Here is a 27,324-nt window from a genome sequence, read left to right on the forward strand (position 1 = left end):
GCCGTGCCTTTGGTGGAACGCAGAGTGCGCTCGCGATTATAGGCGCCGAAAGGCTGCTTGGAAGAAACTTCTCCATAATCAGTGTCCCAAAAACTGGATCGATTATAAGTTCGTTGCAGCTACGTTTAAGCGCACCGTATCTCGTGCAAAGGAGTTGCACGATACTGAACGCTACGAATTCCTTTCAAAATCTGGTAATAGGCGTGCTCTATTCAATTACCTAAAATCCAGGAAACTAATCTCGTCCACCATGAACGCTGTCTCCCTAGTTCAGTCACCGGCTGAACTTGCACAGTCCCTGGAAGAGATAGGCAGAGGTCTTGAGCGCCGGTTTACGGCTCTTCTTCCTTCTCCTCAGAGATTTCTTGCCACTTTGGACGATTTCGAGGAGGTCACCCTCACTGAGCTCTCGAACACTGTATCCCGCCTTCCACCCGCGGCCCCTGGCCCTGATGGTGTGACTTCTTCTATGATTAAAATATTGTTCGAGGAATCTCCCACCGACTTACTGGCGCTTATAAATTACTCTCTTAAGGGGCCATGGATTCCAAATGAGTGGCGTTTAGCAAAGATTATCCCGTTGCTTAAAAAGCAGGGAGATGGTTATGTGTTAGACAATATAAGGCCAATTTCTTTAACTTCGAATCTCGTTAAGCTAATTGAGAGGGTGTTGCATGGTAGAATAATGTCTGTTATTTCAGAGGCTGGGTTGTTGAACCCTTGCCAGATTGGTTTCAGACCAGGATGCTCTATATGGTGTGCCCATACCGATCTGGAGAGCCGCATACAGTTAGCTCGGCGCCGAAATCAATACGCAGCGCTTGTTACTTTAGATGTATCTAAAGCCTATGACAGCGTTGAGCACAGGACGCTCTTGCAAAGACTGCAGGCAGTAGGACTTCCGAGATACTTTGTGGCTTGGGTTGCTGAATTCCTTGCTGACAGGGAATTTTACTGCTTTCAGAACGGTGTTTCATCAAGCAAATTTCGACAATCGAGAGGAGTGCCCCAAGGGGCGGTCCTCTCCCCTGTACTTTTTAACTTCTTACTCAGCAGTATTCCCTGCAGTCCTCAGGTGGCCACCTATGTGTATGCTGACGACATCGCCTTTTTTGCTTCAGAGAACGACATTTCCTCTTTGTACCAGTCCTTACAGTCCTACCTCAATGTCCTAGACCAATGGTTAGGAGACATTAATCTGTCCCTTAATGTCAATAAATGTGCTTTATTGGTTTTTCCGCTCTCTCGTCCAGTTAATATCTCTATTGTTTACCGGAACCATGTAATTCCTCAAGTGCAAAGTGTCAAATACCTTGGAGTAATTTATGATCCTTCTCTTTCCTGGGCGGCCCATATCGAGCAGATCACTGTGAAAGGAGTCCGGGCAGTCGGTATGCTGCGCAGGCTGAGCAGTGTTCGTTCTGGCATGAGAAGGCACTCACTTCTTATGATTTATAGAATGTACGTCCGTCCTGTCTTAGAGTTCGGCTGTGTTTTATTCTCTGGTGCACCAGCGTATAAACTTCGCCCCTTGATTCTCTTGGAGCGGGAGGCGTTGCGCCTTTGTTTGGGCCTTCCAAAATTTGTGGCGAATTCCGTTTTGTACCTGGAAGCGCGTACTCCATCATTGACTTCTAGATTTAGGCTCTTAACGGTGAAAACGTTCGTAAAAATGTGCGATTCTTCGCTCCATGCCTCCAATTTGATCTTCCTTCGTCAGCCTAGGCTATTTTTCAACGAAACCTGGTCTCGTTTCCGTACCCCTCAGATATGTTTGGTGCAATCCCTCCTGGACCCCTTAAACGTCCGCATTTCGGACATCCGTCCGGTATGCGCCAACTCATCTATTCAGATTTTCTTCGATGACATCTTTCCAAAACATGCAAAGTTAATGCCTTTTCATTTGCTCAGCGGTTTATTGCAGGATTACCTGCTGTGCTTTAAATCTCATGTGCTCATAGCGACAGACGCCTCACAGTGAGAAGAAAAGGCCGGAGTTGGCATTTTCTCCATCTCCCTTGACTGGTCATTCTCACTCCGCCTTCCCGATTACACACCTATTTATTTGGCCGAATTTCTAGCAGTAGTCTTAGCGTTGCGCAAATTAAACAGCTCCTTGTCTTCTGTCATAATTATGACAGATTCATTATCGTTGTGTTCCTCTCTCACCGCGTCCACAACATCTCAGGCACTTCGGTTGTTCAAATGCTTGGTTCCACCCCACGTGTGTTCATTACGGTTGGTCTGGGTGCCTGGGCACAGAGGAATCCATTTGAATGAGGTTGCTGATACCCTGGCGAAGGCATCTCTTCAAGGCCCAGTCGTATCTGTGCTTCCACCAGCGCATATATTACCGCGGCCAGGTTTCGCAGGTATCTGCTCCTGACAGAATTCGCAGCATCAGCTCTGACCTCCTCTCCTGAATTCCGGCATCTCCTTTACCCGTGGTGCAGTAAAGGATGGCGATCACGCAAGCTTGAGGTTTCCTTCACTCGTCTACGTTGTCGCGTGCCTCTTTTAAACTTCTACCTTTATAGATCTGGTCTGGCGGTCTCCCCATTGTGCCCGTTCTGCGGAGAACCCGAAACGATAGATCATTTCTTGTTGACCTGCCGCCGTTTCTCCTCTTTACGGAGCCGCCTCCTGGAGCTTCCGTTACGACAGCTTGGTCTAAGTCTGTCAGCTGGGGTTGCTCTGTCTCTTGGGGCTTCCTCCCTTGGGCACAGCAACTGGAATGTGCTCCCCGCCATGCAAAACTTCCTTACAGACACTAAACGGCTGCCGTCTTAAGCTCTGGTCCTTCTCATGACCAATATTTCTCTGGAATGAAAGCTTTCTGAAACGTGGAATATTTAGCCCCGTTCTCTATTTCAGTCACCGATCTCACAGCATTTGTTTAACCTATTTCAATTACACATTTGAGATCCTTTCATTTATTTCCTAATTGCTATTATTATCATGATTATTTTATTTTTCCCCACAATTATTTTCTTGTTTAACATTTTGTACACCTATCAGTTGCCGCCTGTGTCTTGGCCAATCCCCCGCAGTGGGTATGCGCCATTTTCTAGAGGACAACAACAACAACAACAACGACCATCGCGCGAAATAGGCAGAAGGCCGGGGTGTCCCACGCGCAGGTTCTGGCGTCACCAGTGGTCCCCAAGGACTCCATCAGGATTATGCAGGCGGAGAAGGAACGGCAAGTAAGCGGCTCGCCTAGACACGTATTTGGCCCTGTCAGGGTACCTGAGGCTCGAAAGTTCAAATCCGCGTTTCCGTTGGGGTTGCGAGGAAACGGAAATGGTGGGTATTTTCAAATGTCTAGAGCGGGTACGCCAATGAGTGTTGCCTTTGTTGGACTATTCTAACACCAGATAGCCCTCCCGTCTAGCGCTGGTGTTTTTTTTATGGGCGTCTGTTTGAGTTTTTGTAGTTTTTCTTTGCTCTCAGTGAAGCCGGCGACCGTTAGGTTTTTGTTCCCTTCCCTTGCTGTCCGTCTCCATGCAGAAGACCTGCTCGCCATTGCGTACCTATCACGTTTGTCAATTGTGTGTCCAGTTCGCAAGGCGCACGTACGAAATAAAGAAAAAATACCCCAAAATATTAAAGATGAGCCTAGTGCCTTTTTAGGCTGATAGGCAAGCGCGGGCGGGCTGATGCTCTTGGGCCTGCCAGTCCCACTTTTTAACGAACTCTCTTCTACTAGATTTTGTCCATCCTTCCTTTTTACAAGCAGCGTATTTCTCTCGCTGTCTAAACGGCCCCTGTTACCGGTGAATCCTCCTCTTGCTCATTTGCGGCTTTCGTACTCGGAATAGTCCGGCCTAGCTTGCCGCAGCCACGCGTAGTGTGAGTTGCGCAAATGGAATTTGGGCTAAAGTTGTATTTTGAGGAGTTTTGCACCATGCTAGTCGTTTTTCGTTGAGTTCAGTTTTAATTTGTTCACTACCGCTTTTCATAGAGGTTAAGCCCTTGTCTTTGTGGATGAGTCCTTTGTTGTGCGGGTTATTTTTTGTTTTCTCTGGAACGCATCTTCACAATTTACTTCGCGCTTTATTTGTTCTTCTCTTGTGTCAGGATTTCTAGTCTGAGATTTTTGCAATGCAGCAGAGAAGGTGAAGCAGAATTTATGGCCACGTCGAAACTGGTTGAAAAATTAACGCAGGATGGTGCCGAGGTCAAAGTGCGGCAGGCGCGAGAACTTGTGGAGTTTAAGCGGTGTATTCTCTTTAGGCATGCGGGAACAGGTGGGAGTGTTGTGTTGCGCTATCAGATTTTCTCGTGGCCTTGTGCTACTGATCTGTGATCGCGGCCTGTAGTTTTGTGTTGTGCTTTCTTTTGTCCCCCCCCCCCCTCTCTGATTCCACTATTCCGCAGGCTCGACCAACCGGCAGAGATCAGCAGCGAGAAATCAGAGAGCGGGAAAGGCGTCTTGGTGACGCCAACGACCAAGATGGCGTGGACATGGCTCTCGGCATAGTCTCCGCCGACCGTAAGCCCGACCCGTGGGCGGTTTTGTGGACGCAACGTCAGTGGGCCATGTGCGTAAAGTATAGCTCTTTGCTCTTAGCTGTATGTCTATTCTGGCGACTGCCCGGAGCGCTTTGCAATCTCCAACGTCGTCCAGTTGGTCTGCGCTTGTCATGTAATCAACGCGTGTATATCGTATACATGCCATTGTCTTCTTGGCTTCACAAGGAGAGCTTGACTAGTTCCGCACAATCCGTGTCCCCCTCTGCAGGTGCTAAACAGAAGTGAAAAAACAGTGACACAGTGGCACTGGATGGTACATCTTGGTAGATAATTTCCGTTTTTGTTAGTATAATTTGGGCGCGCCGAGTTATTGCTGGTGTTACTGCATAAGCTGTTCGCACTTATTTTTCATACAACATGTGCGCCTTGCTGATTTTGAAAACGAGAGAAGCAGTTACATGGATGTGGCTCAGCTTTAGATTTTTATCGCGACGCTGGAACTTTTGAGGTCGTCATAGTTATTAATCGGATAATTGCGTCTCTCGGGATCGTTAAGATGATTTCCTGCTATTTCGAACAAATTCTGTTTCTATTTACTAGTGCTGCAGCAATTTGCTAAACCATTAGTTCTGCACACTGGAGTCTTCTAAATCTCAGATTGTTTCTATTGTAGGGGTGCGTTTATTGGGCGTCCTCAAGATACCGAACCGCAGTGCAGGAACCGGCAGCGTAGACAGGCGTAGCCAGCCCCAAGAGAGCGGGGCAACTTCGTCGTCGTGAGGCGCAGCGTAGTGTCGACGCATGGCGGTAGCGGAACCCGTCAGAGTTGGCACACTACAGTTTCCCCCGGGTGAGAAGGAGCCAGCCTGGCGTCTTAAGGGGAAGGAAGAACAGAGGGGTAGTAGTACGGATTCAGTCGGTTGACGTGGACGGTTTCGCGGCCCCGGCGACGCAAGTCCTCGGAGGGTGCAACAGGCTCAACGATATAATTGACCGGAGAGGTTTGCTTGACAACCCGATAGGGACCATGATACCGATCCAGCAGTTTCCGCAAAAGGCCGGAAGTGTTGGGAGGCACCCAGAGGAACACAAGGGAGCCGGCAGGATAAGAGGTAGAGGCCTCGGAAGTGTCACGGTCATGTTTTTGCTGCCACTGGGTCTGCGTGGTAAACGAGCGAGCAAGCTGACGGCATTCTTCGGCGTACCTGGCAGCGTCGGAGAGTGGCGTGGACTCCGAAATGTCGGGCCGGTAGCGAAGAAGAGTATCCATCGGGCAGGGGGGCTCGCGGCCGTACAAAAGAAAGAAGGGAGAGAATACAGGGGTGGTTTGCGTTGCAGAGTAACAAGCCAGCACCAAGAGAGTGGGGCAACTTCGTCGTCGTCAGGCGCAGCGTAGTGTCGGCGCATGGCGGTAGCGGAACCCCGTCACCGTTGGCACACTACACTGTATTTTTCTTTGCCCTTTTTGCTGCTTGAAGTTATTGCACTACGTGCTCTACTATGTCCTCGACTAGCATAAAATATCTGCAAGTATCTACGTTGTAATATATCTTGTGGCAGGATTTCGAAATCGATATTTACATCTAAAAGTATAGTGATGGTTTCTGGGTGGTGTGAAGAAAAAGGAGGACTTCTGTTTGAGCGTCATCAAAACAGCGTGTCGAGCCAGCGAGAAATCACTATATATTTGGGTAGGAGCCTAAGCAGCCGTTGGCCATTCCACAACCTGCCAGGATTAGACGCTCGCGCCAACGGATGGCCGACGGCAGGCTGCCTAGGCACAGTGCTCGAGACAAACGGGCGCCTATAGGATCCACAACCGTCATGTCTTGAAGCGTTTGGGGTGGAAAAATTAAAGCTAAGAAGAATATGAAATTTTTTTAGTCACGTGTTGAGACAACAAATTAGCCGCGTCACAAATTAGATTGAAGGCTGAACGATGAAAGAAATAAAACACGAACATGTCCAACATTCTCGAATAAACATTTTGAAAGTTGGAAAATTGTAAGATCCTGTTATGGAAATATTGAAGGTAATTACGGTCCATTCTTCTGATATATAGCAAAATTTTTCCCTTATAGTGCTTCCATCGATCGCATCGAACAGTAAAGACTCCCACAGAACACGAATGGGAAACGCTTTTGAGGATAGCAAAAATGTGAATAGAAAAAAAATTCAAGACTGCCGTCGAGTGATCTGCCAATATATTGATTGTTTTAGTGAAATCGTACATTAATGAAAAAATTGCTGTCACAAACAATTTCCTGCTCAAAACTGCTTTTGTCCAGAATTGTTGGGTATGACAATTACCAAGTTCCCACAATTCTCTCTTTTTATTTCCTTTTCAGCGAGGAACGGTAAGCAAAATATGCCCTCTATTTTTCTCACTCAGCTACGCGAGCCTATAACAATTTCTATCAACGAGTTTAAACAGTTTTGAAAAGCTACATTCTTGCTGCGCGTGTAAAACTGAACGTAACCAAAACGTTTGCCCCTAAATCGGAATTAACTTGACTATCCGCTTCGCGGTCTATACCCTGGCTTGACGTTCTTTTTTTTTCAAGCCTAGCGGTAGGCTGTACTTCGCAGACATGTTCGGAGCGCGCAAAACATGCACTGTGGAGTTTGCTGTGATCAATTTCTCAGTGGCGTAGAGCTCGAAACAAAGTTCCGCAGTGCTCGCAGTTTCCTTAAGAATCGTAGTTTACTGCGCGTGAAAAACCTATAGTTTGGACCGTGGAGGCGGTGGAAGCTGTTGCCACCGGCACTGGAGAACGCCATTCGGGTGCTCTTGACAAGTATGCGGAGCACTGTGGAGTTTGATGCCAGGTGGAGTGTTGGCGATGCATGAAGGGCGATGTCCTGAATTTCCATAGGTGCACCATACCGTGACGAGGAACAGAGAGGAGAGGAGTAGACGGGTGCGCCTCCTGTTTGTTCGTCTTGTCTCTGTGTCTTCACAGCAGCACAATTAATTATACCTCAGTGGAGGCCTCAGTGGAGGGCTTCTCGGCATGGCGATGTTTGTGTGTGCAATGGACGAAACGGAGGCGCAAGACATTGGAGAACGAAGACCCTGCGCCATGTTGCCTACCAGAAAGCATGGCGTACACCGCTGAACACAGGAGGGGCGATTTTTTTATAACTCCCCGAAGGCACAAACTATGACAGTAACTTCAACAAGGGAACTCTGACATGGTGTTTTGATTTGCCAGTTCCTGTACTCAAGCACTTAATGAGCCCATCGCTAAAGAGGTATACATCAGGAGGCGTAACTGGCTGCTTCCTTCACGGCTTGTCAACGCCGAAACTGATGCTCTGTTGTGAATTCTCAACAGGCTGGTTAACGTGTAGAATTTACCACACTTGACTAACGCGATGCGTCCCGGCCCTCACTTTTCCATCGGCCGAGGAGGGACAGCACTCGCGAGCACATGGGACCGGTGCTTGCCGCTGTCGTCGTTTAAATGCACTAGGCGGTAAATTTTCGCGAGTATCGTAGCTGGACCTGAAATACTCCTACGAAGAATATGAACGGTTGCCCAAGCGTAAAATAACAGCTCACCCAGTACTTTACTTCTGGCTCATGGTTGAACGAGGCAAGTTTTTTTTTTACTTTTTGCGCAAGATGCATTTGCTGCGGCATATGTAAGTCACGAAACAGAGAAACTAGCACTTTTTTTTTGCGCCGTGCGTGTAGCATTATGTACATTGAACGAATGATTAACGACGCTTCTCCTACATAAATGGCGCTTTTTATTAGCTGCCGATTTTCTCTGTGATCGTCAGAATACGGATATTTTACAGGCGTTTATTTCTTGACGTAATTGCACAAGATCGTTGCCTGAAAGGGTGGGGCTCTAAGTTGAATTTAATTTTTTGAATACTGGGCGTATATTTTAATTTGACAAGACTTACATTACGTGGAACTTTTCCGTGACTGGCTAGTGCCGCAGTGGTGCCACCATAACGAAAACGCTTAAAGGGCAACTCCGGCGATTTTTCAGCCATTTTAAGTTAATGGCTTTGTGTTCCGTAGAACCTCCTGTAATGTGTACGATACAAGTTTGTTAAAAGCAACCCTAAAATAATTTTTAAACAACAAAAAACCAAAACTCGAAACCGAAACCGCAAAACAAAAACCGGAGAGGTGCCTTGGTGCGGTATTGACTGTGACGTCACTAGCGGGTTCGCCACGCTGCGAAGTTCGGATAGTTCGGAGCCGCGCTGTCGACATGGCTGAAGCGCGGAGAACAGCTTTTCCTAGCCCAGCGAGTCTTTAGAAGACGACTCATTCGACGACTTCGGACTGGACGAGTCGCCTTTCAGGTATGATCCACCGCCGCGCGAGCTAGCCGAGTCACACCACAGGCCGCGTCACCTGCAGCATGGAGACGGTCTGAACTGAATACTTACTCGGAGAAGTAAGTATTTGAGTCATTTCTCGTGCATTCATTTATGACACAGTCGTCAGAACAAAAGTTAATGCGATGCTCCCGCTGATAGCTGTTCTTGTGGCGAGTGTCGGCCGACCCAGCCTGATGAAAGAATCTGCTGCCGAAACGTTGCCGCGGTGCACAACGTTCTTACAGGGGAATGCATAACCAAAAGTCCTCTCTTTGCGAAGCTTTGTCTCGACGGCGAGTTTTTGGAAGTGAATTCACGCCAGCTACAGTTCTACAATCCAACATACTTTGAGCGTGCTCTCCGTGGTCTGCTTCCTCTTGACGGCCGCACTTCGTTCAGCTGGCCGCTGCGATGGGCGGTTGTACTCGAAAAACGTTGGCACAGAATCTGCCTTCAAGCCCCGGTTGAACGAAGCCTTAGCGAGTCCAAAGCTCCCTCTGAGGTACACGCTGTCTTCATAGCAATCTGGCGCGAAATGTTCCGAGCACAAGCGGGAATGCTTCCTCGGAGACCAGTTGACACGCCGGACAGCTCTCACCCAATTGCGCCCGTTGTCACAGATGAAGAATTTGTGCAGCCCAAAGCACATCAGAAGTTGCCGTGACCCATCACTCTGGCGTACACATCACTTCAGGCTCGTTGAGATGGCGCGAAATTGCACAGGTGGTCAAAATAATTCCGGAGACCTCCACTACAGCACCTCTTTCTTCCTTTCTTCTTTCACTCTTCCCTTACGTCCCGGTTCGGGTGTCCGTTACTGCGTCATTTACTTTCCTCAAAATCAATTTTCAGTTTTCCCCTGCACTGCCAACGCCAGCGCGCGCCCGACTAGCTTGACACGCCACCCCGCCAGTGACGTCACATTACAGGGTGGCCGGCAGAAGTTGTTCGATCAATGGGTGCCGCTCGCGTCGAGGAGCGCTTGTCTTCAAAGTTCGCTTACGAAAAAACTACGTCGCTTTCAGGTGCGAAATTTTACATGAGATATCATACTACCATAAAGAATACAGTCTTAAAATTTCATTTCGATCGTGAACATCGAAAAATCCCCAGAGTTGCCCTTTAAAACGACAGAGCGGTATCATGGCATCCAAAGAGAGGGGCCATACAGCGAGGGAACGCTTTATTAAGTGAAATTTAAAAACAAAATCCTGCATCTACCCATCCTAGCCGGAGCTTCCTCGAGGAAATGTATTAGCCGGCAACTTAATTGGAAATAAATATAACTGAACTGAAAAAAAAAGATTGTGGGGGCTTAGCTTTGTTTAAGCCTGGCAGGTTGCGAAAGCAAAAGCGCAGCGCCTCCAACAGAAGGAACGCAGTGCGCCGCCTCTAAGGTCACGCATGGCTACCGGCCGGCGCTGCGCGACGACTCGACTTGGTAGCCCATTTCTCACCCTGGTATGACGTCACGCTATGACGTCACTAGGTACGGCATGACGTCAGATGTCATTCTAAATCTCACGCGTGGCTACCGGCCGCCGCTATGCGAAAGGCCGTTCATGAGCGTAATATTGCTTTCGCAATAAAACACTTCAGTGTTGTTGCGATTTGTGCAGCGAAGGTTGTGCAGCAAAGGATGCCTGGCAGTGATGATGGACTTGAAGCGTGTCGTCCAAAGCCGAAACACGCTCAAGTGAGAGAAGTTTATGAGCACCAACCACAGGGCTCCGTTTGCCAACCATTTTCTGACGTAAGAGTGCTGCGTGATTCGGCGGCGAGAGGGACCCCGCCATACAAGAGGGACCCTGGGACAATGCGCAGATTAATCGCAAGGCGGGCTTTTGTGAGAGGAGTTTGGAGATTATGGACATGCAGAAGTGTACCCTTTAACTTAAGGGTCCGTATTTGCAAAGCTTCGCGAGGCAAAGTTCAGCTGCCGACTGGCAGGCGCCTTCTAGATTGGCTCCCATGATGTGGTTGTCATATTTTTTAATGCGATAACATTTGAAGCGTCATAGGGACGAAAATTCGTCGTCGGACACATAACTCTTAAGAACGTAAGTGACTTCACAAGACCAGAAGTGACTATACGTTTCGATGTGTCTTCGTTAGGTACGTGTCGCCACCCCTAGATGGCCCTAGACACATTAGGGGAAACACCTAACCACTAGCTAGATGACCCGAAGAGACGTCTGTCTGTGTGCAGTCAGACGTGTAGGGGTCCCCATATGCAGCCATGACAGAATGACACAAAACTCCATGCAAAGGCATCAATAGCTTCCAATGCTTTTGCATTGCCGACATATAATTTAATTAGGTGTCCCCATGAAATTTTATCTCCCATGACTGGGAAGCGCTAGCATACCAACCAATCGCTCTGTGCTCTTATTTTTCAGCTTTTGACAGTACACGAGCGAAGTTATGTTTTGTTAGCCGCACTGCTGTGAACGCTTACGTGCGTGTGGTCCCCATGACCGCGCCAACGCTGCGGACTTTTCGTGCACGCAGACGGAGCGAGCGACGAGCAGCTGGCCTTCATGGACCTCGACCTGTACTTGGACACGGTTGCTCGGCAGAGCCGCATGAATTTGTTGATGATCCATCCCCCCGCTCCGCCACGAGAAGACCTGCGCTACGTGGGGGATCGCTTGATCTTGGCGGTGAGTGGCGCTTCTACCGCCTTGTATTTCTTGCTCACGCGCCCGGCAGGGCGTACAGTTGTGGCAGCTTATTACAATCGATGCGGCTCCTCATCTCTTCTCCGAGCAGTCCACATTTTGTAGTAGGAAAGTGCCATGATTACGCACTCCTGACGCTCCTGTTAGCGAAGCAAAGTACGGAACGCAAGGCTACCGCTGGTTCGAGTTTCACGTAAAAGCCCTCTTCTAGGACACATTAAAATAAGTGTAATATTTAGAGATGAAGGAGACAATATTCTTTCTGTCGACACAGGCTGCGCTAGAAGCTCGTGTATTGTGCGACGTCAATGCATGTTACAGAACTCGAGGTGGTCGAAATTGTCCGGAGCCTTCCACTATGCCGTCTCTCGTAGGAGAGCAGAAAGTTGAGCAAGTTGGTTGATATGCATACTGAAGAAATTGCGCAGAAAAAAGCGAGGACGAAGCAAAGACAAGACCAGGAGGAGCGCTAACTCACAACTGAAGATTTATTCCGAAACACATGCACATATACACTGGAAAAACATATACACATACACAGGCCAAATCACTCGGGTACGCAGGGGGGTGACATGTGATGTTCTTGATGTCAGATTGGTATGATTAGTTTTGTTTTTGTTTTGTTTTTCCTGTGTATATGAGCATGTGTTTCGGAATAAATCTGCTGTTGTGAGTTAGCGCTCGTCCTGGTCTTGTCTTTGCTTCGTCCTCGTTTTTTTCCGCGCAATTTCTTCAGTATGCGTCTCTCGTAGCTTGAGTTGCTTCCGGGTGCTGAACTCCATAAATAAAAACCGAAACCAAATATGAACTCGTCAAATTTTCATTGTTCTTGTTCGCAAATTGTGGAGATTTCCTGGCGAAAACTGGACAAATGATAAAACGGGAAATACCCCGGGCAAGAAAGTTGTGATTGCTTGCTTTACCAGTCGGATATGCCTGGAATCGGGTACCTTTCTTAACAAAACGAAACACCCGTTTTATAATACCAGCTAACTTTCTTTGGTTTGGTTTATTGGGGTTTAACGCTCCGAAGCAACTCAGGCTATGAGGGACGCCGTAGTGAAGGGCTCCGGAAATTTCGACAACCTGGGGTTCTTTAACGTGCACTGACATCGCACAGCACACGGGCCTCTAGAATTTCGCCTTCATCGAAATTTGGCCGCCGCGGCCGGGATCGAACCCGCGTACTAACTTTCAGTAGTTTCTGAGATGATAAATGAGGACCAGGCCAGTCAGGTCATAAACCTGAGTCCCGAGAGTGTCATGAATGGCAAGCGCTCCTGCATTCCGACATGAAAGGAATCGGGTGAAAACAACTGCAATCTTTTGTATTTGGCAAGAAGCAGTCAAAGATTGAGACGACTGTAGGAACTCGAACCGGCACGTTTTAGAAATAGGCAAAGAATCATGTCTCGATCACCTTGTCGTGAAATGTATAACCGAAATTCTCAACAAGCCTGAAACAGCATTGATAGCTTTGAAGAAACGCGCGAAAGAAAACGCCAGCAAACGCGGCGTCTTCAAAATTAAATCTCTGCCCCTAACCGCCGGCCTGAAAATTCTCCTAAGCTGCCTTTGCACACTGCCTTTGCATCGGATACTTTGGGCTGACGAAGGGCAACGTATGAAAACTGGAGCCTGAAGGAGCACTCTTTCTTCGCAGACCGCAATCGGCGTTCTTCAAATGCTTCATAGCACGAGTGGGTTGGTGAAGTTAAAGTAGGGCCTTATCACAGCCCGCCGGGAGCCTCAGGCCGCAGCACCTCGCGACCAGAGGGGTTTTCTAGGAACCGAGAGAAAGCGGGTGCCCGGAGTAAAACAGTGTCGGCTGTCATGACCAGTCCGGAGGTGGCTGCAGCTGCGCAATGGTGGCAGGTCGCACCTGTCATTTGTAGTCTCTGGGGACGGACAATTGGCAAATGAAATGGGATATTTTCACTTGTTTTTATTTGGAATCTTATAAGAAGTGACTGCCTAATGAACACGCCCATTTTTCAATTTTTTTTTCCATTGGCGTCGGCAAAGCACGAGGGACGTTCCATTCGGAGTGCAGTAATCGGCCATGGAAAAGGGCTCAGGGACCCCCCTATTACCAGTGCCTCTTTCCAATTTTAAAGGCGCATTATTATTCCTTTTTGAAGCGAAAAGCTTCACTAGGCTCGTCAACACCGCGGTTCGCGTGAGCCGGAGGCCAGATTTGCCACTTCTGCGCATGCGCGAGACCAAGTGACGTCACGCGCAGCGCAGGTGGCTGCCGACTCCGTAATAAAAAAAGAATAAAAATGAGCACAGAAACGAGCATAAAAAAAGAAATGAAAGAAAGAAAATATCAGAAATAAAAAAATTCATAAACGACAAACAGCGCGCCAGGAAACTGTCATGTGTCGGCGGACAGCCGAACCGCGCCGTAAGGGCCTCAAGGAAAATGAAATGAAATGAAAATTGGTTTTAAGGAAAGGAAATGCCTGTCTTTCATATCTTCCCAAGCAGCACACCAACAATTGACCGACGCTGGCATAATGCTGGTCAAAAACGGCTCGAAAGTCGTACCGACGTCGGCATTGGGGCAAAAAGTTACTTTTTCCAACCTTGGACTGATGTTCGGGCCAAGACAGGACCAACACTGAACCGACATTCATGCCACTATCAGACCACTGTTCAGCCGCTCTACCAACACTGAACCGACATTCATGCCGCTATTGTACCCACTTTCAGCCACTCTACCAACACTGAACCGACATTCATGCCACTATCAGACCACTGTTCAGCCACTCTACCAACACTGAACCGACATTCATGCCACTATCAGACCACTGTTCAGCCGCTCTACCAACACTGAACCGACATTCATGCCGCTATTGTACCCACTTTTAGCCGCTCTACCAACACCGGCTTGACATACCACAATTAGGCCACTGTTCAGCCTTTCTGCTAACGCTTGCCCGAAGTTTACGCCATTGCATTTGCAGTTCAGCGAATATTCACATTCCAGTTAATGTTCGCATTGCGAAAGCCATGGGTTTTGGCATTGCAAAGCTGCAATTATCTCTTCTATACACATGCACAACAAAATGAGGCAACGAAAGAATCCAACTGAGAAACAATTTATTAAATAATTAGGCACCGTGGCTGGGGACGCGCGGTTGCGCGAGTCCTGCGAGGGCCGCGCAGGAGGCGGGACCTTGGGAAGGAGCCAGGGCCGCGCAGGAGGTGGGACCTTGGGAGGGAGCCAGGGCCGCGCGGGAGGAGGAATTCTGGGAGGTGGGGGCCGCTTGGGGAAGGGAGGGCACTGTGCTGGGGGCTGAAGCACAGGGGCTCGCAGTGGTTGCCAGGCCGGCAGCGGTACTTGGCAGAAACGCTTCGGCAAAACGCCTTTTGCGTCCGCTGCCACGGTCCACCGAACCTGGCAACCATTTCCTAATAAACCCCTGCGCTTCCACCACATCAGCCCCCGTCTTCTCACAGATGGCATCTGCATAAGATAAGCGTTCATTTTAGGCCAGCAGAAAAAGTTTGCTTGTTCACAGAAATCAAGATTATTTCAGCAACAGAGAAAACAGAAAAGGCCACAAGTACATGTTAACTCAAAGTGCGTGCCAAAATGAAAGGACTACAGTATCCAAATACAACTTGAGGAGAAAATCCACCTGAAAGCCTTCTAACCAACTGTATAAAGCTGCTGCGACATCATGGTCGACCACTTTGCACTACTAACATATGGGAGCACAAATGGCTGGCAGATACAAGGCACGACTACGATCCATGACAAGAGATGGATGTGACTGGTGGGAGGGCTTTCTTTGAAAGGCATCTGCTGACTCATATATCTTCAGATGCACATGGAAGAAAACTGCAGATGACTAGCCCCATAAAAACAGTAACAAAATATTCACCTGTAATGAAAAAGAAAACTGGTAAAGTATCAACTGAAAAGAAGAAAAGAAAACAAAGCGCAGCAGAACGTAGTGCATGTTCTTCCACTCATCTTTTAAAATTCAGTTAAAAGCTACTGCAACAACATACCTGTTGCCACCTTGCATAACTTCAGGGCAATAAATGACCACTTGCCCTTGCGGCCATGGAGGCTGTACATTCTCTGTACAGCCACCCCCATGATGGCGGTCATTATGGTTTGGTTTGGTTTATGGGGTTTAACGTCCCAAAGCGACTCAGGCTATGAGAGACGCCGTAGTGGAGGGCTCCGGAAATTTCGACCACCTGGGGTTCTTTAACGTGCACTGACATCGCACAGTACACGGGCCTCTAGAATTTCTCCCCCAAAGAAATTCCAGCCGCCGCGGCCGGGATCGAACCCGCGTCTTTCGGGTCAGCAGCCGAGCACCATAACCGCTGAGCCACCGCGGCGGCGGCGGTCATTATGTTGGAGCCCACCTCCCTCAGGCCCTTGCCCCCCAGGTGGACCAGCTGCTTTCGCTGAAAAGAAACACCACAGGTGCACAAGCTATTAGGCACAAACATCAATTATAATTTCATTTAGTTTAGCAGAATCGAATAGCTAAGACAATTGTGTGACTACCTGTCAACAGCCCATGCGAGTACCTACAATCATAATGCATAATTTCTGTATGATACAATAGCTTGACTAGTTGCTACCAGCAGAAAGCACCACCACCAATATGGACATTCTTTTTTTTCCCAGTTTACTAAGAGCAGGGAAACTTTAGCGATTAAGCAAAGGTGGCCAACTCCTACCCATTATGCTTTGCATCTTGGACATTTATTATATTATAACTGTAATGCTTTTTGCAGATATCTATGTGCTGGATGTGTTTCCTCTGCACAGCCGTTACGCAAAAATTGATTTGTTTTGTAGAACTTAAAGTTCCAAAGTGACTCAGATTATGATGAGGGACACCATAGTGGAGGGCTTCGGAAGTTTCGACCACGTGGGGTCTTTAACATGCGCCACTGACATCACACTGCACACGGGCGCCTTGCTTTTCGCCTCCATGGAAAACTGGCCATCACGACTGGGTTTGAACCTGAGTCTTTGGGTTGAGCAGTCGAGTGCCCTAAGCACTGAGACACCATGGCGGGGCTCACTACCCTGAAATTGAGCAGTCTAATTAATGCTATACAAAGGGCGCTTATTTAAATCCCCAAGCACCTGAGTAAAGCTGCGTGCTTAGCAACCACATTTAATTAAACGATGTTGCTTGTTTTTGGCAGCACCGACGCGCTGCCAAAGACGCGCTGAGAGACAAAGACGCGCTGAGAGAGGACCAACTTCCAGCTGTGTTCACAGCAGTTCATGCAACAGTATATTAACCGAAAGCTCAGCTTCCTGTAAAACAGACCTTACAACATCCTTTATGTTAGCTACAAAGTCCACTGCTGAAATAAATTAAAACAGCACAACAATAAATGACAAATGTAAGGAAAATGAGGGGCTCGTTATGAGACACATACGAAGAAAGGCAGCCACAGGCTACAAAAGCATAGGGGATTTTTTTTTGCTGTTTATCGATGTAAAACAATAATGTAATCACAGAAATATTTGACTGAGAAAAAAAATTTGTTGGAACCAAGTCTGTTATGCAACGACCGGCCACCGGCAGAGCTCTGGAAAACTACATCGAATGACATCGAGTGACACCATCTGAGAGCAACTGCCCCAAAAAAACCTGTGACTGCACCGCCAAATACCAAGCTACTACAAGATGTGACAGGTGCAATGCTTCGCACAGAACCAGCATCAGTAGCTTGGTTTGCTGTTTAGCGCTCCTTCTCGCCTAAACGCTCTGATGCGACAGCAGCCTCGCAGGTGGCATTTTCTTTGCATTGCGTGGCTGAAACATGATGTGACAACTGGCACTTGCCGTAAGCAATATTGCGAGCGCCACATGTTCAGCACTGCTACTGAGCCCAACAAATTGATAGGAGCCAAAGAGCAGATAAAGAGAGTCCCCTAACAGCTGTCTCGACACGTGATGCAGTTTTTGCAAGCTCTGCTACCGGCTGGGCATTGCGTACCACTTTTGCTTCCAACAGTAAATCTCACCACACAAGGTATCGACAGGGTGTTCCAGTGAACATTCTCAAAAATTCCTAAAGAAGCGCAAGTTCGATATGGGAAAACAATTTTTTTTTTTGGAGGAACAATCTCTCAGCAGTGGTGGACATAATTTACTGCATAACTGTGCGTGTGTACCTGCAAATATTTCTTCTATTCTGAACTCCCTATTCTTAGGAATTCCTGAAAATGTTCACTGAAACAGCCAGTGTGTATATCAGCAAGCAACTTTCATGAACAAGACATTTACATTAACAAAACACACTGTGACAGCACACTCCAGCACAACAGTAGGAATTATATCTATGAAGAGCATGTTATTCACAGAGCACGGCATGCAAATACTCTTGGAGCTCAAGATTTCTTCACAAACCTCGGAATTACATTATGCATGCAATTCGTTAGTAGGCATTCATTTTTTCCAGACACGAATTATCAGAAACATTAAATCACCAGTCCAGCAGCCACGCTGTCGTCCTGGACGGCAGCTTCCGCTGTGTCCAACTCCTCGGGGGAGAACGCGGGCAGTGCAAGGGTGGGAGGCGGTGGTGAGGGGGACACTGGCCGAGTCCTCTGCTCCAGCTGCCGGTCCGACCACAGCAGCACGTGATCCTCCAGCCTTTGTAACCGCTGCATTAAGTCGCACTGCTGCTGCTGTCGGACCTCCAGCACCAGGTGCATTAGCTTCAGCAGGGTAGCTGAAACTGAAGCAATCAACAATTTCAGTGAGAGCAGGGTTAACCTGGGGGCAATAATATCATTTGAGCACTGAGGTACAATAAAGAACAATATGAGGCTAACAGTAGGCAGCAACACACTCTGTACTATGCTCCTAAACTTCCACCAATTTTTATCCTCCCGGGCACTTGTAATTCATGTTCTATTCCTTGCTAGCCTAATTTAAATGCCATAAATGTCACCATGCACTGACAAACACCTAGGTGAAATGGAGCTGATCTATGTGTGATAGCTAGCACAGAACCTGCAGCCTTGTTGTGTAAAGGACTTCTCAGTCTATGAGCTTCGCCAATTTTTACATGGCTTCATAGGCATTTCCACTGCTATTGCACCATGGCAGAGATGGCAGCAGTTAGTCGCAAATGGATTCTTCCAGTGTCATGAGAAGCATGTGCTAATAGAAGCGAGAAAGCAGAGCAGGCCTGTGCCCTTAATATAGCATTGCACCATTTGGAAAGTATTGCTTACGGCAACACCCACATTTGCCAAAATGCTGGAGGTAGACATCTGTTCTAACTGCAAGTGCCGGCAGGGATCAATGCATTAAAACTGCAACAAAGAGAGCCCTTATGGAATTATAGCCCTTAGCTGACAAGCGAAATGCAACAAAGAGGTGGACCAAACGTTTCTTGCTAGGCACAGGAGGTGCCAAACCGTTGAGAAATAAAACAAGGTCACATTTATCTCTTACCACGCATCCATTTTGCTGCAGGCAAGACAAGACTAGGAGCCAGCTGATGTGCTCCACAAGGCAGTTAGGCTGTTCAGTTCTTTCCTAAGCAAGAGGTCCTCCTTCAGAGCATGCCACTATTATTGGCAGCTTATCTCCTTCAGCACCCTCTATGGGAGCTTTGTGATATCGCAATTAATTTTTTTTCAGCACATTTCGCTGCATCCAAGGCACTGCATTGACTTCCAACCAATAAACTTTTAAAATACTTTGAAAGACAATAAAAAATTACAATATGGGCCTTGCTGACCAACCGCGACCAAGCGACCAAATTATGCTGGTAAGGAAACAAATGCACAGAACATGGGACTACTGTGTAGAGTGCAATTCGTAGGAGTGGCTTTCTGGTGGTGATGTAGGCCGAGAGAGGCAACAGAAATGCCAGGATCCAAAAGAACCCAACAAAAGCACAACATACAGCTCTTGGGAAGGGCACACAACAACCAGTCCACTATGAATCACAAGAGGAGAAAGCAATGGAAGTACTAGGTTGTAAATTCCAGTACCACTTCAGTTCAATACAATCGTTTTTGACAAATACATGTGATGATTTTCAGAGTGACCCCTTTCAAAGCACAGAGTTTCAAACTAGAAATGTGCTCCTAGCACCATTGCAAGAGCCACTGAGGAGAACTCCGTGCAAATATCTTCCTGAATAAGTATATTCTCTAGGTCTTTCTGGGCCTGTTGACTGCTGCTCGGCAGCAGCAGGTACAATGAGAAATTTAAAATTTGCTCTGTTTTTCTTTAAGGCAAAGCAGATCTAGCTTCTACATCTTGTCGTGTCACTTGATACTAGACAAAATAGGAGTGTAATTAAAAGAAAGGAACACAGTGAAAAGACGGGACAAGCAGCATTTGTCCTGTCCTCTCACTGTGTCCCCATGTTTGGCTTGCATTTCTCTTTTTGCACAAAAGTAAACAAAGTGAAAATCTCACCATCAACAGTCCCAGCTGTCGACTCCTCCAGCTTGCTGGGTGGCGCACTGTTTTTGTTCACGCTCTCCCCAGCGTGATTCAGTGGGGCTGAAGATGAACATGCGTCATTGATGGCAATCCAGGAAGTACAGAACACACTACTGTGTACAACCACAATGTCACATTTCTATTCTAATTGAATGCAGAAATGCTACTTCGGGATATTTTTGGAGAAGGGACAGAACAGTTGCATGGCCAGGCTGTTTTGCATACAGGTGATCTTTTTAAAACACAATAGACACAAAATTACGAAGTTCAGAAACAAATTCCTGGTTATATAGAGATGCCCCCCAGGCAATAGTAACACTTCCTTTGGCCGAAAAGATATTTTAATTTGGTTTCAATCACAGGCTGTACAAAGACTTCATAATTCAAAACCCATCAAAACTGACACCTCCATGACAAGTAGTTGACGTGACAAACAATGTCACATCATGCAGATACCTATGACACATAAAAGAACGTTGTGATCCGACTGCGGCGGCGCGTTTCGATGAAGGCGAAATGCTAAAGGCGCCCGTGTGCTGTGCGATATCAGTACATGTTAAAGATCCCCAGTCGGCTGAAATTATCCCAGGGCGCTACGGCACCTCTTTCTTCCTTTCTTCTCACACTCCCTCCTTTATCCCTTCTCTTATGAATGTCCACCGAAATGCGAGAGAATTACTGCACCACTTTCTTTCCTGAAAAATCAGTTTTCAATTTTTTAAATATGTGCCTATAGTACTTCAATAATTACATTTCTCATGCACCAGCATGGTGCATTGGTACCGTATTTTCCGGTGTATAAGACGCGGCTTTTTATCAAAAATCTTGCTGGTGCGTCCTATACAAGGGTGCGTCTTATATGCGAATTTTTCGTTTTTTTAGAGAGTTCAGAAATTACTCAGGTTAATTTTCAAGCTTTTTTTACCGAAAAAATATCACTACCAATGATGCGGTTGTAACACGGTTAATACTTCAATACGGGGACCACCGTGCGCAACGTTTTTTAGGTGAACTTTATCATGAAACGGCGGGGATGACGACTTCCAGGATCACAAACACACCACCGTTTCGGAGGCCCCAAGCAAAAGTAATGTGAAATGCCAAAAGATGACGACAATCACGCTTCTCGCCATTGTCAAGACAAGCCAGGACAATCCGGCGTTCTTTTTTCAGCCACCCTTTGCCACTTTGTTTGCTCCATGTACGTAGTGCGAAGAGAATATTTCAGTCGCGTTGCCACCAGAAATGGGCGAACTTTTTGATAGCGCATCCGAAGGTGAAGACATCCAAGGTTTTAAGTAGAAATAAAATGTTCTTATGGACATATGGGAGAGTTTTTTCGTTTTTCTTTCTTTTTTTCTAAAACGTGGGCAGGAATGGCGTGAGTGTTGCCTTTTTCGACCACTTAGCGTTGCTTAAGAATTTCTCACAAGTACGGTGAATTTCGTGATGGTCGCGCAAGCGTGTTTAATTGATCCTCACTAGCCCAACTGGGTAAACTGGGGTGCGTCTTATATAAGGGTGCGTCTTATATACCAACTTTTTCAATTGCAGCCTGCATATATGGCGGGTGTGTCTTATACACTGGAAAATACGGTACATTTAAGGACACAAAAGAAACTGTCATGGCGAAACCAAAAACAGAGAGCGGAATATATGTCATGTGAATAGAAACCTGTTCGCAGTACTGTTAACGTGGGTAAGAGAGTTTGCCACGAAATGGTTACTGGCAGATTCACTGCTGTTCTGAGAGCATGGCAAATGTAAAAAGCTGATGGCAAGTCTGAGCACGTTCTATTTCTCTGCAAGTACAATTAGCTACGGTGGAGTTTTTTTCCCAGATTTTGCAAGCATACTACCATAAATCCCCAATCAAAACTAATACAATGTCGACCTTACATTAAATAGAAATGAGAAATGGTGTTTTAGTTTTAAGGCGGTTAACATCCAAAGGCGACTCAGGCTATGAGGGACGCCGTAGTGAAGGGCTCCGGAAATTTCGACCACCTGGAGTTCTTCAACGTGCACTGACATCGCACAGCACATGGGCCTCTAGAATTTCGCCTCCATCAAAATTCGACCGCCTTGGCCGGGATCGAACCCGCGTCTTTTGGGTCAGCAGCCGAGCGCCGTAACCACTGAGCCACCGCGGCGGCTTAACAAATGAGAATTCATGTCTTACGTGGTGACGGCAGCTGTAGAACATCGTTGTGGCCCTCATTTCCTAAAAAAGAATTGCACATGAACGTCTTGTTGAGTATGCAAAATAATTTCTCATCAATAAAGAAATATGAGAATTTCAATTACCAGAAACTGCCGAGCTTTCTAGGGCTGAAGTGAACTCGTAGCGCCGCACCTTTTTTTCGGCGCTCTTGTAGGATCCTGCAAACATTCTCAATATCTCGACAAAAACCATGTCATCTCCAAGCAACAGTAAGGATTTCAAAAAAACAAAACAGAGGCCGCCTTACTGGAAATCAAAGAAAAGCTAATTGAAAACATAGAAAATAAACTGCTAACAGTTGGCATATTCCTTGATATGAGGAAAGCGTTTGACTCGGTTAACCATAAGATATTGCTTGAAAAAATGCAGTGTTATGGAATACGCGGCGTTCCTTTAACCTTATTTGCTAGCTACCTTGACAACCGATCTCAAACAACTATCATTCACGGTATTTCATCTGGGATCGGTCAGATTGTGTCTGGTGTGCCACAGGGCTCCGTTCTAGGACCAACGTTGTTCTTATTATATATTAATGATATCATCAACCTTCATCCAGCAGACAACATTATAATCTATGCAGACGATACTAACGTATTTTTTTCAGGGCAAGATAGTAATATTTTGCAAGCAGCCTCCAATAGTTGGTTATCCCAATTGTCTGTTTGGATAAAATCAAATAGGTTAGAACTTAATGTCAGGAAAACAAAGTACATACTGTTTAGAGCCAAAAATAAGGAAGTTCCGAACAACTTCCAAATTCACTTCGAGCAAGCTCCTATAACTCGTGTCAGCTCTACAATGTTCCTTGGAGTCATTTTTGAAGAACATTTACTCTGGACAGATCGTGTAAACTACGTTTGCACTAAAATGGCTCGCTCTGTTGGTATCCTAAATAAATTTCGCACAATACTGCCTCGAAAATTCAAACTACAAATTTATTTCTCTCTAGTCTTTTCGCATGTACAATATTGTTTGTTGATCTGGGGAACGACTACCTCAACCAATCTTGTGAAAGTACTTACTTTACAAAAAAGAGCTGTACGAGCGATTGATAACTTACATTACAGTGAGAGCACGGGTCCTTCCTTCCTCAACCATAGACTGCTAACCATCACGGCCGCTTACCACAAGAAGTTTGCTGTTTATATCAGAAACCTTATTAAAGGAAACTGGCAGACTTTCGAGAGCACATATTTAATTGCCCAAACAGCATACAGTCTTAGGCACCCTCAATACCATGCACCAAAATCTCGTACAAACTATGGGTTCCAAAAACTAACTCACATAATTCCTCATACATTAAACACCTATCCATACTTAACAGAATTGTCACTACAAAATATGTCCGAGGTCAGATTTAGGAAAACTGTTCATGAATATTTTTGTTATAGCTAGTTGTGGTGTGTTTTTACCTAATCAGTTTTTGTCTTTGTTATGTTTTGCTCTTAGTTTTGTTGTGCTTAGCTCTATGCATGACTGATCTGAGTTTCGTTGTCAATATATCCGCTGCTTTTCTAGTTTCTGTTACTTATGGAAACTTTGTACCATTGCCAAGTGCCACTTTGTTTTGTTTTTTTGTTTTTACATGGGGAGGGCAGGCCTCTGTCAGGCGCTACTAGGCGCCTTTAGCTTGCTCTCCCTTGTTTGCAGTCTCTGTAGTGGCCAAACAAAACCAATAAATGAAAATGAAAAATTACAAATCAAAAACCAAACTCTTGACCAATCTACATGAAAATTCTACTTCATATGAAATAAAGCAACATTTCTCACATTGCTGGGATCCATTGACACCGCACTACACACACACAGAAAAATACTGTGAGTGTATCGTGCTGGTAGTTCAGGATGAACATCTTAGAGCAGCCCGATTGTTAGGATAGACAAGGAAATGCTCCAGCTCATTTTATATCGCAGTTTACTGTGTTTTGTATTCCAACCAATTATTTGGCACATTTCAGGACAACCAGGTCACACTGCAAGTCACACCATTATGCACGTAGTTTAAATATGCTTGCTTTCTGGCATTTGTAATTTCCAGGTAGCAAACAGCATATATAAGACCAAGGTACAGTGTGGCAATGACACAGGCATCTTACATCCCTGTCAGACAGGCATTTCGAAGGCTCTCAAACTGATAGTCTATCACCTCACGCTGAGCGCTGCTACAAAGGCAGTTTTAATGGCCATTGAGTATACAGTCTATCGAGTCAAAGCAGTGTGGAACTCTTTAGCGAGATTTCAAGGGCCCTCGAGCATTGTACAAGGTTGCTAGCATTGTTTCGAGCGGCACCAAAACATGCTCTCATGCATGATATGTTCACAGTAGAAAAACGTGAACAAAGATTACCCTCCCAAATTTTAATGCAAGTACCAAACTTTAGCTTCTACAATGATTTAAAAATTGTGTCAGTCTGGTTTAAAGTGCATTACTTTCATACTCGGCATTGCAGAAGACTGAAACACCAGCAGTATTAGTATTCCCAGAGCACTACAAACTGCAACAGCAAATCACCTAAAACGGCAGTGCCTTTCAAGACAATGCAACTGACCTGCAATAATAACTCAAACCTCCTACGATCCCAAATAAGGCTGTTTCTGTGCCGATGCTGGAGAAGCTGCATGTGTGTGCGCACATGTTAGTCAAACACACTAATTTTTTTCGGCTGGTAAAGCCCTTTTGTAAAACCATGGTCAGTGTGGCCATTACCAGAGCATGGGAAATGATGGCCGGCACACGAAAGCACGCGGCGCTGCCACCCCAGTCCTGCCACGGTAGATCCCGAAGCGATCCAAAAGCTTCACTGCCCACACTGACCAACAGCCACTGCTGTCTCCATTTCACTTCACCCACAGCCGATTGTGCGGCAGTGACAGGCTCCCGAGGTTCCACTCGCTTTTCTCAGTGCTTGTTAAGCAAATCACTCGTGTATGCAATTAATGAGTGCGTCAAGATTCCTGCAGGAATGCACCGATTCGTAAATTGCAAGTATGTACACCCCAGCGTGTTTGTTTACAAAGCTAGTGTACAAGTGGCTGTATATTGCTCATTTGTACAGCATGAGACGCAAGGTAAGTTCACATTATCAAAAATGTTCTCTTCTGTTTCTCACCAGTTGTAGCTTTATTTGTTCACACACTGTAACAGTGCTGCAAGAAGCGTCAAGGATGTGACTTCCAACATTGGGATATTAGAGGATCTCCACTTCCCGCTAATTACATGTACATGCTTTATTCGATATGACCAGTACTTAATTTTAAATTGTTTAATCCAGAAGCATGCTTGGTGACCATTTGCATTAAATAAAGACTCCAAATTTGTTGCCCACAAGCAGCGCCGACAGCTGCCGGCTGCCTTCAGCATTAATCACCAGCCAAAGTCACATTGTCGCTACTTGCTCAATGTGCATGCGTCCTGTGATGTAAGCTGTCGTCGATTTAGGGGTAGTATTGCAGGAACCATACTAGACGGCCACATGCGACTGCCAAAAATTGCGAATGTGCTCTCCACTATAGCTGAAATTGCAGGCCTGAAACCTGCAGACTCGCTAGGCATACTCATCGCGGGAACGGGCCAGCGGGCCGGTGTTGCCTGAAACTTCTGACAAAGCTGATAGCTGATCAGTGTTGAAGTATGAACATATAAAGTATAGCCGCTTGTTTTGTTTCAGGTACAGACAAGTGCACCTATTCAGGTCATTGCCTCATTGAATGTGAAGCTTCGGCTCAGCCTCTGGTCTGCCGAAGACAGATCGAGTGACCATCCGCCGGTTGGTTTCATCGGTCGCAGGCTTTAGGCGATCACTGGTTGCGCTGGTATCGTCACCGGTATAATGTGAAAGATTGGTGCATCAATCAGCTAAGGCCTATACCGCCCAGCCCACCGAGTGCAACCATGCCTTAACTATGCCAATAAAAACATACATTAAGTTTATCATTTTAGCAGAGTAACACGTTCATGACACTCCCGCATGAGGGAGGACCACTACTTCATTTGTGCACAAAAGGAAGGAGACATGTCCTTTGACAGTGTAGCCTGCATTGCAGATGACACTCTGCCATCTATTGTGACATCACATGAGCAGTTCAATATGGTGGCCACTCTCAGTGGGAACAGCTTCCCGATCACAATTTCTATCGCATTTTTTTTTAAAATAAAGCGCCCCACGTACTAATACTTCCAGGAGTGGAATCAGACTTTCATATTATTCCCAGAAGCGCAAAACTGCCTTTCCTCAAAAACCAATTTACCAATATGTCGAATGACCCTGTCATAGCCCCTTCAAGTGCACCGGGATTTTGTTTCCAATTTCACTAATAATACTGATGTGGCTTCATTCCTCAGCACCTAACCACAACACTGCCATTTGAGAGTGCACAGCACTACTGCATGTAAACGCTGTTCTGGGCTGCTTTGCTGACTTGATGCCCGTTCAGCTGCCTGTATAGCAGCACTCAGGCCAACAGACCATCAGTTTGAAAGCCTGTGAAACACTCATGTGGCAGAGGCATTGTTTTATTTACAATTAAAAGTGTGATTCTGATTTCTAGGATTTAACAGCTTTAAGCTATGAAGAATGACGTAGCGGAAGACTCCAGATTAATTTAGACCACATGGGGTTGTTTAACATGCACTGATATTACAGAGCACAAGCGCATTCTGCACTGCTCCATTTCACCACAGACAGGATGTAACCTGGGCCCTCAGCTCAGCAGCATGGACCACTCAGCCACTGCGACAGGCTTACAATTCAAACTGAACTAAACGTGAACAGCTGGATGAGTTGGTTCTGAATTTGCATTATGAAACACTGTCTCAGTGCACAACAAACATGGATGAGGAAAGAGCGCACAACGCAAAGCATCAATTGATGTCTGGCATTTGTATTGTGTCCTCTTTCCTCGTCTGTGCTTTTTGTGTGCCAAAAATGTTTCATAATGCAAAAAAAAAACAATTACCACACTAAACCTTTCTGTACTAAATATTATTAAGCATACTGAGTGCAGCACTAATTCTGGGAACTACAGGTCTTCAAAAACAAGGCACTAATGAGTTTCAGAAGTAGTTCATCAGCTTACAAGTGCAATAGCTAACAGTTCATTCTGCTCCTCTTTTTGACAGCTGGCTAAG

General features: G+C 46.3%; 1 protein-coding gene across 1 annotated transcript; it reads right to left on the reverse strand.

Annotated features, from left to right (window-relative positions):
* Window positions 1–13,234: 13,234 nt before the first annotated feature.
* Window positions 13,235–22,671, reverse strand: LOC149354075 (uncharacterized). Its single transcript, XM_089575919.1, has 6 exons — window positions 22,280–22,671; window positions 22,155–22,196; window positions 19,946–20,032; window positions 17,992–18,242; window positions 15,818–15,938; window positions 13,235–13,287 (listed from the first exon to the last, which is right to left on the reverse strand). Exons 1-6 carry the CDS (start codon window positions 22,386–22,388, stop codon window positions 13,235–13,237), a joined length of 663 nt encoding a protein of 220 aa, XP_089432045.1. The 5' UTR covers window positions 22,389–22,671.
* Window positions 22,672–27,324: the final 4,653 nt, after the last annotated feature.

This window comes from Amblyomma mixtum, chromosome 3, assembly GCF_055824585.1.
Source record: "Amblyomma mixtum isolate Tamu chromosome 3, ASM5582458v1, whole genome shotgun sequence".
NCBI lineage: Eukaryota > Metazoa > Arthropoda > Arachnida > Ixodida > Ixodidae > Amblyomma > Amblyomma mixtum.

Coding starts and splice junctions, on each gene's coding strand:
- LOC149354075 (XM_089575919.1), bottom strand. CDS start 22,388: ATGGTTTTTGTCGAGATATTGAGAATGTTTGCAGGATCCTACAAGAGC. Junction 20,033..22,154: donor TCTACAGCTGCCGTCACCAC/GTAAGACATGAA, acceptor GTTCATCTTCAG/CCCCACTGAATCACGCTGGG. Junction 15,939..17,991: donor ACAGCGTGGCTGCTGGACTG/GTGATTTAATGT, acceptor GTTTCTTTTCAG/CGAAAGCAGCTGGTCCACCT.